Source organism: Apteryx rowi, unplaced genomic scaffold (genome assembly GCF_003343035.1).
Source record: "Apteryx rowi isolate R43461 unplaced genomic scaffold, aptRow1 scaffold_892, whole genome shotgun sequence".
In the NCBI taxonomy this organism is placed as follows: Eukaryota; Metazoa; Chordata; class Aves; order Apterygiformes; family Apterygidae; genus Apteryx; species Apteryx rowi.
The window spans coordinates 37,417-52,619 of NW_020451196.1; the positions used below are offsets into that span (position 1 = coordinate 37,417).

The 15,203-nt window shown below is 42.8% G+C and overlaps 1 protein-coding gene across 10 annotated transcripts in view; it reads left to right on the top strand.

The window, feature by feature from the left end:
* The window catches only part of RPAP1 (RNA polymerase II associated protein 1), a 45,846-nt gene extending 31,413 nt beyond the window's left edge, over window positions 1–14,433 (top strand). For 5 of the 10 annotated variants that reach the window (XM_026091019.1, XM_026091020.1, XM_026091017.1 and 2 more), the window contains 9 exons: window positions 1,960–2,161; window positions 4,109–4,218; window positions 5,952–6,147; window positions 7,143–7,292; window positions 7,792–7,934; window positions 9,186–9,990; window positions 12,113–12,289; window positions 13,058–13,114; window positions 13,899–14,433. In XM_026091019.1, coding sequence (XP_025946804.1) covers window positions 1,960–2,161; window positions 4,109–4,218; window positions 5,952–6,147; window positions 7,143–7,292; window positions 7,792–7,934; window positions 9,186–9,990; window positions 12,113–12,289; window positions 13,058–13,114; window positions 13,899–14,054 — 1,996 coding nt within the window. In that variant the 3' untranslated portion in view covers window positions 14,055–14,433. Of the gene's footprint in view, window positions 1–1,959; window positions 2,162–4,108; window positions 4,219–5,951; window positions 6,148–7,142; window positions 7,301–7,791; window positions 7,935–9,185; window positions 9,991–12,112; window positions 12,290–13,057; window positions 13,115–13,898 lie in introns of those variants that run through there. The other 5 variants (XM_026091021.1, XM_026091022.1, XM_026091024.1 and 2 more) reach the window with 5 other exon arrangements.
* The last annotated feature ends 770 nt before the right edge of the window (window positions 14,434–15,203 follow it).

Consider the following 15,203-nt stretch of genomic DNA (forward strand, 5'->3'; position numbering starts at 1 on the left):
CAATCCTGTGCAATGTGCTCTAGGTGACCCTGCTTGAGCAGGGGGGTTGGACTAGATGATCTCCAGAGGTCCCTTCCAACCTCAACCATTCTGTGATTCTGTGATTCCTTTTCAGAGAAAAGAAAACAACCTCTCTGAGGCTTAGAGGAGAGAACCTCTCTGCAGAGACCAAGTTGGTCCAGTATTAAGAAGTGGGCTGCAGGTTTGTTGCTTTTGTAAGGGTCTGAGAATTGCCTGTGGGCCGAGAGACTTAGGAAACAGATAATCTCTTCTGACCTAAAAAGACTGTGAAAGTCCCTTTAGTGATTGCCCTTGCAGGGGTACCCTTGTGTATTGTGTGTACCAGGCAGAATCCCTGGCCCAGGGTTGTGTGCCTGAGAGCATGCTAAAGGCAGAGTGAGGAATTTGTATTCATCCCTGCAAAGAGACTAGCCTGAAAACATATGGGGTGTGAGAGAGGGAAGGCGGCAGGGAGAGGTGATTGACAGGAGATGTGTTAAGAGGCTGAGAACAGAGTTAATATCTCTACTCCCTTCACTTTTTAAACAGTAAGCATTTAAAGCTGTTGAACATAAATGGTGCATGATAAAAGCAGTTTCTCAGGAGTGATAGTGTTCTCCAGGGAGGGCCAGTTTTACTGTCCTTTGCTATTAATTGATAAGGATATTGCTAAGGCAGCTTGTAATTTACCTATGCCAAAAATGTTTCTGCCACAGGAAAATTGGAAGTTAAAAAGGTGATGTCGTTGTCCGATGGGAAACAGACTGTGGCCATTGATAACAGAGCAGTCCTTGCCCCTTCATAAAACCTCAGAGAACTGAGCCTACTTCTGTAGAGCTAGATTARCTGCAGTTTGGTTGTTTGTCTTTTTTTAAGGCCTTTTTGGCTTTATTTGGTGTTGCCTTAAAGACGAAGCCCCTCTATATTTGTTAAAGGGTTCCTTTGCTGTTGTGCCTGGAACAGCAGAGAACTGGCTAAGGTCCCATTCAGTCCTGTGTTCCTTGATGTGAAAGCCATTCGTGTGAAAATTAAAAAGAGCAAAGTGAAGCTCTCCTGCTTTGTTTCCTTATTTATCCTGGATATGGTATAGCAGGGTCTAGGGGTGAAAAGCAAAGTGGCTTGCAAAAGATCCTTACCTATCAGGATCTTCTAGGTTTGAAAGGGGATGCATCATATAACTGAGCTCCCAAGGGGAACCAATTCTTAACTGGCCATCTTCACTTTAAAACAATAGTTAGTCCTGTTTTGCTGGCTAAAAGACACTTGGCAGTAAGGTCAGCTGTGCATGGATGAGCTATATCTGTCATTACCTTCCCCTCTGCTATGCTCCACCTCTCCTACCTAGTATTTCTCAATAGTTATTGTTTTGTGAATTAGTGCTACTCCTCTCTCCTGTGCAGCTTTCACTGATCATGCTGGTTTTAGTGAGTCCCAGGTTCCCCCTCCTCTACTCTTCTATAAGGCAGTGTGGGCCTCAATGCTCCATGGTCACAATGGACCCCAGCTAGTAGTGGGTTCCCCCAGGGATCAGTATTGAGTCCAGTGTCTTAGTATTTACTACTTCGTAGAAAATACACATCAAAGCATTAGGATTTGCTGAAGACACAGGTACTTTTTCTGGTGAAAAGCAGGAAACTCTTGACTAATCTAATCAAAGCTGGAGGCTAGGGTAGTATGACAGGTGAAACTAGAAAATAGCTTAAGGACAGAGTAATGTAGGTGAAGAAATTTTAGCTTGCATGAGTAGCTTCTGCACTGGACTTTTCTACCTGAAGTGATTGGGCTGGTCTGTAGGAATGTGCAAAAATGTGTTGTTGCCCCCCCCCCCCGAGGCTGTCATTACATATCTGTCTTCCAGACCACCTGCAACTGGAAAAGTTACTATTAAAAATGATGATTTTGAGAGATTGCTTCTGAGACRTCCTCATTATCCTGTGTCATTCTCCCATTGTGTTTCAGTAATGGCTCAGAAGATAATGAACAGATTCCTCCTCCACCAGTGACATGGAATCAAGTGTCAAACTTACGGCCCTTCCTTGAGACCAGTCTGAAAAGAATCCTCCAGGAGATATCCCAGACAGAAACTTGGCAAGCTCTCCAGCCTCTAACAACAACTTACATGATCTACTTGGGAGTTTATTACAGTGCTTGCAGCCAACAGGTACAGCCTGAAAATATGGGATTTCTTTTCATCTCACCAGCATCAGCTTGTGTATTGTCTCTGAAATACTTGAACTTAAAAGCAACGCTGAAAACAAGAAACAAGAGTTGAGGAATCTAGCTGAGGACTAGATTTTATTTTTCACATCTCATATTTAGGCAGTGTGGCATTTAGGGTCAGATAAGTTTGCTGACCCTTCACATTAGCAGTGCTAAAAATTACTGTCTTCCTTTCTTCCTTGGGGCTTAGAGTCTCAATCAGGTTATGTGGTAGTGCTGTGAATGCTCTGATTTACTAAAGAGGCCCATAGCATGCAGCAAATATTACCTAATTTAGTTTGGCAATCCTTTCTCTTTGTGGGCTGAATAAAGTTGCACCTTTTTTGCATTTGTTGTGGGCTGAGAGCTTACACGTGGACAGTTAGGCTGCAGTAGTCTGGTTGTAAGGTTGAGCTTTGAGGGTCAAGCCATATGAACTTGGAATAGGAAGCAATAAATACCGATTTATTTGCTGCCCCACTAATGTTCAAGGTCAAATTCTTTAACCCAGTTACTGTTGTGGTATGTGGTCATCTTTTAAAGTGAATTTTCTGAAGGTAACACATATCAGTGTGATACTGTTGAAGAATGGTATCTTATACTTTAGCTGCCATAAAGATTCACGTTTGAAGATTAAATGTAAGTTTTCCCTTTACTGCCCAACTAACATGTCTGAATCCTGACATGGAAGAGCTGTCTTCAAGGTGTGTGGATAATTTAATGCCTGTAATTATTCAGACCTCTGCATCTCCTCTGAAACTTCCCCAAAACAAATGAGTTTATTAGGAATGGCTGTGGTGAAAACCACCAACATCTTTCAAAGATATTTTCAATACCTGAAAGGTTGGTAGTAGCTTTCACCTGCCTATCATTAGCTGCTGAGCTTTAGAGAACTAGGGTCACCATTTAAACAATTTAGTACTTCTCATTAACCTTTATAGACATCCCAGAAGAGTGGCTAGCAAACATAATTTCTTAGGTCCTTATGACTCAAGAATTTTTATTTCCACTTAAAATAAAAATCAATCCTCTAACTGTGATTAGGTGATCTGATTAAAAAAAAATTGCACATAGCACATTTGAATGGAGTAGTACAAAAAAAATCAACTGGTAGAGTAACTAGAGAATAGTGGTTACTTGGGCCTTCTTGGGAAACTTTTGTTAGACTACTCAGAACTAAGGTTAACATCTCCTCATAGATTTTGCTGACTGCTTTTTGGAGAGGGATTTCACCTGGGGGGCCAAACTGGATTTTATTCTTTACAGTTATGGCAATGAGTATTTCTGTATCCTAACACAGCATTCTAATGAAGGGAAAAAGAAGTAAAAAATTTACAGCATGTTCCTTCAACATGGAATATTGCTTACTAGGGGCGGAAGAATTGGGATGGTTCTCTAAAAGCTACAGATCCTCCTCTGTGCAGTGTTCATCCACAGTCTTACCTTGGTGGGTAGGTCARTCTCATTTTATACTGCTGATATTTTTTGGAGACCCTCATGGTGCTGCTCTGCTTTCCTAAGGTAGTTCTGATCACTTTTGTGTTGTCTTCAAGTTAAATGGGAAGATCAGCACATAGATGGGGAAGGGAAGGGGTTTTAGCCAGTTAGGGAAAGTTTTCATTTAGGGAATTTTGTCCATGCCTTACTTCCAGCCAATTAAGAATTCTCTGTGATGCACTTTAATACTTGAGTGGGAGGACACCTTGGGGCACCAGCTCTCAGCTTCCAGGCTGTTGTCAGCAGTGAGACTGACTCTCTTCTGACCTATAGCAGTATCACTATGTAGAAGATGTGGGTTGGCAAAGAGCTGTTAAACAAAAGAGAAAATAATTAAATCAACCTGCTTTTCTCCCTCATTGAAATGCCTTCATTCACCATCTTTTCCCCTCCTTTCCCATGTTTTCTGCAGCCATCAGTCAATCCAATTGACTGCTTAGAGGAACTGGAACACTTGACCTTTGAGGTGCTGCTACCCCTTCTCAGCCAGCCAGCTGTGCACAGCATGTGGGATTTGCTCAGGTAAAATCATTTCATTACTAAGATGCTGTTGCCAGAAGCTAAGGAAGGAAGGAAGCCTCTCTTCTATACTATACTGTGTGGTCAGGAATGTAGAAGATGGAGTGGTTCAGGGATTGGGGACCCACTCACAGAAAAGAAATTGTCTAGTGTTAGCCTAGGATATATCAAAGAACAACAGTTCTGCTTCAGGCAGTTCCCCCCCTCCCATTTCCTCCTGTGTGTGTGTGTGTGTGTGTGTATATATATATATATATATATATATATATGCCCTATATGTGTGATACTGAAAGTGGGATGAATTAGTGTGTTATGGCTCTGCCTATACCTTGTCTTGTCTTCTGTCCTCTCACAGCAAAAAGCAGGGTGGCTACAGAGTTTCTCCAGTTCTTCCTTCCCTCCTGGTGCTGCTGCAGCATCTGCATCTCTGCAGACGCTGCCCTCCTATGCAGTTGTGTTTCACGTCAATTCCAAATTGGTTGTTAGTCACTCTTGGCTTTGATTCTTTTTTGGTCTCAGTGGCAAAAATGAAAAAAGAAAAGATTAATTTGGGTGCTTCTCATGTCAGAGGGGTGCGTGTACCATTCACGTGGTCTATATGATGCTGCTTTCATAAAAAGATTTAAACTACACACTGTCTTAAAGCTCCTGCAGAGTTCCACAAACGCCCTGAAAGCCGCTGCAGAGAAAGGCCATGTACCAAACTGTCTTTTCAGACTTTCAGATAACATGAGCTTTATCTCAGGCTCTGGTAAATGAAGGGTCAGCTAATCTCCACCTTAAGGTTTTGACAATCTTATCTGAATATTCTGGGCAGATTATGGCCAGTTTCCTCTAAGTGCAGGCAGCCTTTTGTGTGTTCCAGCCATACAGAGTGGCTGCCTGGAGTTCAGGCTACTCCTTGGGTCCCAGATCAGAAACTGCCTTCAAAGAGCAGAGTCCTTTCAGTATGGCAGTGGAAGAGCAATGCAGTTAAAGAATAAATAGTTATATCATAGAAAAACTGTGTGAATCTTTGACAGAATTTGCCCTATTGCACCGTTACTGTTTAGCAACGTGCTACAGGCTGTAGTGGTCTTGCCTGTGCAGGCATGGTATGCCAGGTGTGGCCCCTGTAAGTAGTGCTGGTATGAAAGGTTTTAGTTTCACTTGCAGAGAGTGAGCACACACCAAGAGTGGTATGCATAGACAGTCATCTCCATGTACATTAAAGCCAGGTTCTTCTGAACAAACTTTCTAAATATGCATTTCATAGGCTCATGAGAGGCAGCATGTTTGCAGTATCAGTTCTAGGTAAAAGCTGGCCTTTTGGCTTTGCCTGCCAGTTTATTTTTGAAATGTCCTGAGTGGGTGAGCAGCCTTATTAGTCTGCATTACATGTGCATATGGGAAAATGTGGGTTGTTTTGTTTGTTTGTTTGTTTTATTTATTTTAATCAAGGGCCCAGTGCTTTCAAATGTTTGACATCAGAGATGCATCACTGCATCAATATTTTTGCATGTCATGAAGAGTTTAGCTGAAGATTAGAGTTCATCACAGCTCRCTGGCATAAGCCTGTATGGCAGTAGTGCTTATTTGACCAACTGTGATAGTAGGTTTTTTCATGCACAGTTGTTGGGGCTTCCGTTTGACTGCAGTGTGTGGCAAGGTACAGATAGTAACATTCTTACAAGAGAAACCTTCAGTGGGATGAGTGCTCTTTGACCTGATCTCTCTCTCTTTCTCTGTTCACACAGGCCATGTTCTGCTTTGTGCAATCCTCTATCCTGTGCCCCAGCACCGGAGTCTGTCTTCAGCATTGTGTCCTTGAGTTGTACTGGAGGCAAACCTCCCCTGAGCCTAGTTGGCTCCAAGTCACCTTTCCCCTTCCTCACTGCCCTCCTATTTCTCATCAGTAGCATCACACACATTCACAAAGGGCTGATCAGCAAGGTGAGAGTTGACTTTTTCACTATAAGTTCAGTGTGAGTGATAATACACTTCAGAGGGACGTTAGCATTTGTATCTTCCCAGGCTTGAGTGTTTTTAGTAGGACTAAGGCAGAATTGTTGTGTGGTGTGGGTTTTTTGTTTTTTTTTTGTTTTTTTTTTTTTTAATTTAAAATGATCAAAGTGCAAGAGAGAGAAATACTTCCCATTTTCAGAACAGGTGGGACTAGGACCCAAAAAGTTTCTTTTGTCTTTGTATTTCAATATCCAGTCGACAGTGGGAAGCTGCAATTATTTCAGAGCAGGATGGTGAAGAACAATGATGTGCAAAGGATGGATTTATGAAGAATGTTGAGAAATCTTAAATAACTGGTTTTTGGCCTCAGCCAAAAAATAAAAATAAATAATAAAAAAATAAATAATTAAATGTCAAGGTGGAGGGGAGGGCGTTGAAGGAGGTATAATAAAGAAGAATAGAATAAAATTAAACCAGAGAATGAGTACTATAGTGGCTGAAGAGGTTTCTTCCAACTTCTGGAACTTTTGCCCTGAATTTTCAGAATAATGGTGTCATGGAAGAGTGCAAACTCTGAAGAAGAAATGACAGAACACCCTAGAGAGACAGAGTGCCTGCCATAAGCTTTCTCAAAGCCTTCCTCTGTGATCTTATGTTGAATTAGCTGATCAGTCACTAATAAAGTCACCTTACCAGATAAGAGGAAAAAGCTCTTAAGCCACTGCCCTGACTTCTGCCTTACAAAGCACTGTGGAAAATGTAGGCAGTGACTATTGGTTACTTGAGGAAGGGATGGTCATGATGGATATGGGCGATCCCTGAGGCAGAAAAGGGGATATTTATCAGGCTACTCCCTTTTGGAGTAGCTGACAGGTATTCCTATGGGAGAGGGTAGGGGGCAGACCTTGGAGAGGACTAAGGTTTATTTTCTTCCAAGCAGGGACTGTTAGTAGTATTTGTCTCCACTTTTGATTCCTCTATAGTACAGCTCTGTGCTGGACTTCAAAGGGTTGAAGGATTATCTGCATCTGAGCTGGCAGACTGGACCTCCCTCTATAACACCCTCATCTGCATGGATACTGCGCCATGAATATCATCTGCAGTACTTTGTGTTAACATTGGCTCGGAGAATGGTATCCTTGTTAGTCCTTTCATTTCTTTCATCCAGTAATTCACTTTGCCCTAGCCTCTCCAATGGGTTAATGTGTCAAACTGGAGACTGGTCCTTGCCTCCATGTTCTTTCCCATACCTCACTTAGGTCTGGTGACTCTCCCCAGCTCTCTGACTATTCTGCCCCCATCAGCAAATAATATCTTCACTTTATGGTTACCAATGTGGGGACTTATGTCCAAAATACTTTAGGTGGCAAAATTATATTTTTGCCTGGCTTTGGGTTAGAGTGAGAATAACTTTTTTTTAGCAGTACACTCAAGAACTCTGCCTGACTGTCTAGGACATTCAGGGGAAGGAGAAAGATCTCCATATGCATGCTTGACAGCTCTTGCAGTCTGCCTCAGTCCCTCACTTTCCAATGAGATCTATGTCTTGACTGACTCTCCTCTCCTTGCAATTGCCTTGTTGACAAATGGTGTATTGCTTTTATCTGTTATTTGGTTTTGTTTCCTGTACAGGCAGGCACTTGCCCAGATTATGCCCAGCATGCCTCACTCCATCACTGCGTTGCCATGGCATTGCTAAGCCGTCTGTTGCCAGGGAGTGAGCATCTGGCTCATGAGGTCCTATTGGATCTTGCCTTTAATCCGGAGTTTTTTCCGTAAGCTTTGCATTTTTTCCTTTTGTGGTCTTGGATATGGGAAGACTTGGGAAAGAAAAAAAAGCRGATGTTGGCATTACAATTTTGTAATAATTTTTGGCCTTTCACAGGGCCTGTATTGAAATCTGAGATACTCCACGACATATTCTCCAGCCTTCTAGTTGGACCAGCATTGCGGTTGCAGCTTTCTTTCCAGCATAGCAATATTGAGAAATGTAACCAATGTCTTTTGATCTCCTCTTTGGCAAGAGTCCTATGACCCCTGATAGAACTGATGCTTACCAAGGCTCGGCACCCGCTGTCCTGAGAGTAGTGAATACCAAACTGAGCCTGGGAAGTAGATGGAAACCTGACCTGCTCTGAAGTTTACTAAATCTTCCTCTCATCCTTAATATGCAAATACATGCACAGTTTGTTTTGATGTTTGTTTTGACAACAGCTGTGTTTTCCACCTTGAACCGAAGGAAATCACAGGCATCTCAAATGTGAAACCTCCCATGTCTGGCTGAGATAATGATGGTTTATTTTGCTTGTCACAATCTTCTTGAAACTTGCCATAGTACACCCTCTAGGAGGTTGGACAAAGGCGCTGCAGGGAGATATCAGACTTCTTCAGAAAATTCTCCTTTCAAAAGGAAAGTGTTTTTGCAAAACAAACAAACAAACAAAAAACCCTCCACCACTGTAGATCTACTGTTTTGTGAGAATTTGGCAAGTAATCGGAGACCATGGTCAGTCTCTAACCTGAGATTGTGGCATATGGGTTTGACCCTCCCACCCCCATCCTAAATTCTAATTACCAGTCTGCATTGTTTCCCTGATTTTGCCAGTGCCAGCTGCAAAGCTAGCGTTGTGAGAACTGTCTTACTGATGTGTACAGGCCTTTTATGATATGCAGTATTTCATCTCAGTACCCTGACAGCTGTATTGGTAAGTAGGCTGTCGCCCTGGACAGGGGATTGCAGCCTCCAGACCAGACTGCTGGCATTGTGTGGAGGTTTTTCATGGCAAGGCCTTAGTATTGCTAACTCCAAATGTATTTCTGTGAATTTCCTGTGTATACGAACAGATCTGATGCTTTACAGCGGCTCACTATTATCCCAGCTGAATGCTGCAAAGACTGTTGGGAGTTCTGTGCATACCAGTGTCCCTGATCCAGGGAGGAGATAGCAATGAATTTCTGTTGGTGGTGATGTTTTTTTTTGTTTGTTTTTTGTTTTTAAAGGGCTGATGTTTATCTTTATCTTGCAGTGAAGGGAAAGCTGGAGGGCCAGAAGCAGCTGACTTCTCTGATATCCTGCACCTGGGTACCAGTGCCAAACTGGCACAGCCTGGCTCTGCGGCAGCATGTTTTTCCAAGCCTACCCGTGGTGTCCTGCTGAGAGAGTCATACCAAAATCTGCGTTTCATCCGCTCCTGCTACCTCTCTCATTTTGTTCACTTGCAGCCTACCCTTGTGCGTTCCCGGGCATCCTACCAAGGACAGAATTACCTCATCCAGTCAATGCTGCTTCCTGAGGTCAAAGGGCCCATCCTGCCTTCAGACTGGCCATTCTTTCCTCTTATCAGCCTCTACAATAAAGTGACTAATGCAGAAACGTGGGGGGCTGTGCTGAACTCTCTCCCACTTGATCTAGTCAACACTGTGACCTGGAACCTGCAGTGGGTCTTGTTACTGGAAACCTGGCGTGCTAAAACCCTTCAGAGCATCCCCACTGCTGCCAAACTTGCACGGCTTATGTGTGTCTTCCTCACAGGCGGAGACCTCTTTCTAGAAGCACCAATCCATTGCTACGCAGCTGCCCTTCTCTCTCTCTATTGCCAGCCCAAAGCACTGGACTCCCTGAACTTGGATGCTCCTCTCCCTGGTTTGGCTTCATTCCATGATCTCTACACAAGTCTTCTGGAGCAGTTTGAAGGTGTCTCCTTTGGAGATCCACTCTTTGGAGCCTTTGTTCTTCTACCTCTGCAGAAGCGTTTCAGCATTCATCTGCGGCTCTCTGTCTTTGGGGAGCACACAAGTATCCTGAGGTCACTGGGGGTGCCACTTCAGCAGGTAACCCTGGCTTAGAACAGTTAGCTGGCACTTCTCATCCCTGGGATACTGTGCTCTTGACTATGTTTCTCCAACTTTGATTTGGGCATCCTCCCAGCACTTCCTCTCCTTCCTCATCTCTCACTATTCAGTAGAATAATCATGATTTGCTTGCTTACAAGGTCCTTATTGTTCCTGAAGAATGTAAAATGGAACAGGGATGGAAAGTAATGTTCTTTTGATTTAGGGCTATGACAGCAGTTGCTGGTACTTCTACATAATTTTTGTTGCTCTTTTTATTTTGAAGTAGCATGATTGATTGTAAGCCTGAAAAACAAAAGTCCAGTCCACGTAGGTGCAGGCCCCTATCACATAATCCTTTTCAGAACCCTTTTGAACTTTGTTTTGAGAGCAGATAGTGTGTATATGTGGAGGGAGGGAGCTGCAAAATTGTTCGCAGCTTCCAGTGGAGACTGTCCCACACCCTGCTTGATCTAATGGCTGACAGCCTTCTTCTAATTTATGGCCTGTGTGTATGAAGGACCATTTTGCACTGGTTCTTCTCCCAGCAATGACCTTTCACTTAAATATGTCTTCTCTTTCCCTGGTATTAACCTTTCTCTTGCCTGATGCATGGACAGTCATTTTCCCTCTCTGACCATTTGCATAGTTGGTTATACTGGAGTTCTGCTTTACTGGCTCACTCAGCAAGAAAATTTGATCCGACAAGGGCAGGACTACATTTCTTTTGAATGAGCAGAGCACAAGAGACCGAATTTAGCTGGCTTTAAGCTCTGTATCAGTTGCAAAATGATAAAATAGCTGATCTAGCCTGAAGTCTGCTAATGGAAAGTAACCTTTCAAAATTTTTTTTCCAACAACTGCAAACCAGCAGGATGAGTTTACATGAGGTCAGTGCTGTGCCTCATGTGGTTGCAGTGTTTTTGTTCTGGTTGTAGTAGCCCTAAGGCCAGTTTTACTATATGGCCAGATGAGCCTTTGTTTCTTAAGCTATATAAGCCAAGATCTTCTGGCTGCCTTCTTATGATAAACTCTCTGTTCTCTTGATGATCCCAGTAGACTTTCCCTGTTTGAGTTCTCCTTGTTCAGCAGCCCTGTTCTACTTCCACCAGTATAGAGAGGAGCAGGGCTGAATGCCATGTTCCAGATGAAGGCCTTAATTCTAGGTCAGGTACTTCATCCTTCAACTCCAGAATTGTGATATATGTTACAATGGAGAAAGTTTCACAACACGTTTTTATGCCTTGTTTTACACATGCCCCCCCTTTTTTTTTCTTATGCCGAATACTTTGGACAGTGTTTTCATTGCCTTGTTGCTTGAAAACAAATTCTGTTTTGGAAAATTTGAGCAAGATCACTTTTCTGCTTTTATTTTTTATTCCTTTGTTTTGTTTTAAATCAAGTTAAAGATACCTTATCAGGCAGGAAATATTCTTTGGTAGCCAAATCTGAATTTTGTTGTCAATGCCGTTTTGTCAGTGAAGACTACTTTTGAATTGAGTAAAATCAATAATTGTTTTTGATCTCATAAGGAAGATGCTCCAAAGAGAAATACATAATTTTAGCTCTAGAGAGCTTGTCTGAAAACTGAGAATAAAAATTGTGCTCCTGGAGAGGGGAGAAGCAAATAAAAACAAGCTGATGCTAAAAGTTCTTCTAATCTATTGTTTTAAAGCTGGACAGTGAAGTCAGAAAGTGTTGGAAGCTTCACTTAACAGCAGCATTAACTCTGGCACGTTGAACATATATCTGCTCTCCTTTTCTGGCTAAATGCATAGGTCAGTGTAAGCCTTTCTGACACGTTATCAGGATGTAGTGCTGTTGAAGATGCTGTCTCCTCACTTTGAAAGCAACTCTTCTTTCCTGTGCCAAAAGCAACTGCAGTCATGTATCCAGTAAAGCATCTCTCCATAAAGCTGAAGAGGTCTTGAGGATGTTTTGTCAAGATCATGTCACATCAGTCAGCATGGGCAGTAACAGCCCTGCTCCTAATAGGGGTTGCACCACCAAGGTGCACCATCTTACATGGCAGCACACACTTAAACAGTTGGGGAGGGGGACTCTAAAGACATGAACTTTCCTTCACACAAACTAATGTTGTCACTGGGTGGTTTTTTTGCAGTTCCCCGTGCCTCTTGAGCGATATACTTCCCCTCCTGAGGATAACCTGAACCTCCTGCAACTCTACTTCCGAACACTGGTCACTGGAGCACTGCGCCAGACCTGGTGCCCTGTTCTTTATGTGGTGGCTGTGGCTCATGTGAACAGCTTTATTTTCTCCCAAGACAGCACAACACAGGTAGGTAATGGATAGAAGAGCCTCTGGGCTAGAAGCTTTGGGTTTTGCACTTGCTCTTCGCAAGTGTCCAGTGTGGCTTGTGGTCAGGCACTGACCGCTGGGCACATTTTGTTTGAAAACAAAGATTGTGAGTGTGTTTTGAGGACTGTGAAGCTGTTTGAGATCTGCAGGTGGAATCCACCTATGAGACAGACAGCAGCTCTTGTTCAGTATACCCTAAAAAGCATGCATTAATGATAGCCAATCCTGCATAACCCTTCAAGGTCAGCAACCACTTGAGCTATTGTCCAGAAGGGAAGAATGAAGTACTAAGGATGAGGGAGCTCATGATAGACTTGAGTGTCCCAGGCAGAGACTAAGATGTGGGGTGCTCTCTCCTATCGCCTTCTTGAATGACTTACTTCCTGCATGAGTTAACTAAGCAGGAGCCCTCCCATGGCCTTGGGCCCCAGCACTGGTTCCTTGTGCTAACACTTCACCTTTGCTTGATGTACGATTCTACGTGATAGTTGAGATGTCAGCTGAGTTTCAGCAATGGCAATGTAAGAACAACTCCACTGACTTCAGTGCCTCATAAGGCTACTAGTCTGGAAAGGGAGGAGAGAGGTGGGGGATCCAAGCGACAGCCATCTTGAGCCCTTTCTGGTGAAACAAGCTGTTATATGGAGCATCATCGTAATGAGCAGAGCATCATCCTGGAGTGCTGTGTGGCCCACAGGCAAAGCTAGCATTGTGCTACATTAAGCAATGTGCATGTTTTGTTCCTAGGAGGGTGATGCTGCTCGGAAAAGCATGCTGCGGAAGACATGGCTCTTGGTCGATGAGGTAGGCTCTGCAAAGACCAGTTTGTGCCACCGATACTTTAGTTTTACAGGCATGGTACTGTTAGAGATTTAGCTTTGGTTTTTGAGATTTGCTTTTATTACATTGCTAACTTGAGAGTGAGAGGAGATTAGCGGCAGGATTTTGATCTGTAACGGCTAAAACTACCATTATCTAGTTCTTGTAATTTAACTCAGTGTTCAGAGCCCAGTGACACTGAGATGAATCTCTTGTTCTCTATATCTGTGCCTCTTGCCTGAGCACCATTATATGTGGATAGAGAGAGGTCCTAGAGGTGATTCCACCGCAACTATGAATAGGAGGCCAGCAAGGATCTCCCTTCTCTCGTAGTTGGATGCCCCCCACAAAAGAACAAAATAGATTTTAAGTTTCTCCTCTTTTCTATCCTGCCTTATCGTAAGGAAGATTACCAAAGTCTATTGTTTATGTGAAAGTGCTGAGTCACTTGGCCCTTGATGTCTAATGTCCGCAGTACATTCCTAGATCCCAGTCAGAACCCAATTTGGACTTCTGACAAGAGGTCAGTATGAGGGGCTGTTGAGACAGTGGAGTTGAGTTCAAAAGGGGAAATCTCATGCAAACCAAAAGTGAATTTTTCTTGAAAGAAACTCACCTTTTACAGTTCTACTGAAGATGATGCAATTAAACATGCTGGGCATGATGGAGTTGTAATATTTGGTGTTTGTAATGTTGTGTGGGAGATGGGGAGAAAACATTAGATTCCCACCTCTCAGACATACTTAATRGCTGCTGTTTCTGTCTTCAGACCTTGAAGAAGCACCTTCTCTACTACAAAATGCTGAATGCAGAGAGCCCTTTGGGATTTGATCTTTATGAGCAACTCCCTCCTATGCGACTGAAGTACCTGCAGATGGTGACACAGAAAGAAAATAAGGAGTATGCATCAGTGCTAGTCTCATAGCAAAGCACTTGTTTAAGAGGAGGGCCAAGGGGAAGAATAGAAAAGCTCAGTTTATGTTTCAGTGATGAAAAAACATCCACTTCAGATAGGTAACAGTGTCTTGCCTGGACACTCTTGGCATCTCCTCAAACTGAAACGCTATTAGAATGCTACCAGCCTTGCAGAACAATACAAGTCTTCTCAAGATATGACAAGATATGTGTGTGGCCTCTCCATGCTGAAAGCTGGGACATATTCTTCCATTCTCCTTCAGGTTCTTCTGCTTCTTCCTGGAGGAGGTGAGAAAAATGTGCCTGGAAGCCGTTGGACTGAATAAAATGAAAGAAGTGAAAAAATTGTTTGTTTCATTAAAGCTGGATGTTGTGGTTTCTCAAGATGATGTCAGTCGTCTTCTCCATTTTCTGAATGCAGATCTTTCCCTTGCTTTTTTGTGTCCTGAGCTTTGTTTGAATGGTCCCCCTGCAAACAGAATGACAACACAAGAGAGAAGATGATCCTGTGAGCTGCGTGGGGTGGTTTTTTTTGGTTGTTTTTTTGTTTTTAAACAGGTAGTTTCTCTAGGACAGTGTTATGTGTATGCCATCAGTCACACAAACATTACATCAGATTTCTAAGGATGCAATAGAAACGATAGTTTGTAATGCAGTGGTAGATACAATGGCGCATTCTCTCTTGGCTGTCTTTTGGACAGTCTCAAACCTGCTTGCTTTTCTCTTGTAATTTAGTTATGTCTGTAACAAGATTAAAAAATAATTTCTTTGCAGGATGCTTGACAGTAACCACTCCCCATTAGAGGGAAAAAAAACAAGAATCTGCTTGTTTAACTAGAGTGTGCATTGATTCTCTTTTCAGAAGAGGGGAATATAATTTAAATTTTAAAGTAGAAGTTCCTAAGTTTAAACTTACTTTTAAAAATTCCTAATTTGACCCCACTTCTGCATCCTAATTCTGTATTGCAGCCTCAACCACAAGGGCTGCAAGTGTATTGCCCTGAAAGGCTCATCATGAGTGCCAGCTCAAGCTCAGAATATACTGCTAAGTGCAGTTCCACTGAGGCCAATGTTTCACTGATATATCCAATAGTTTTTGCAAAATTAAGGGGAGTGTCTGACAGGCTTTTGTGAGGGTAGGAGAGTTACTTTTCTGAAC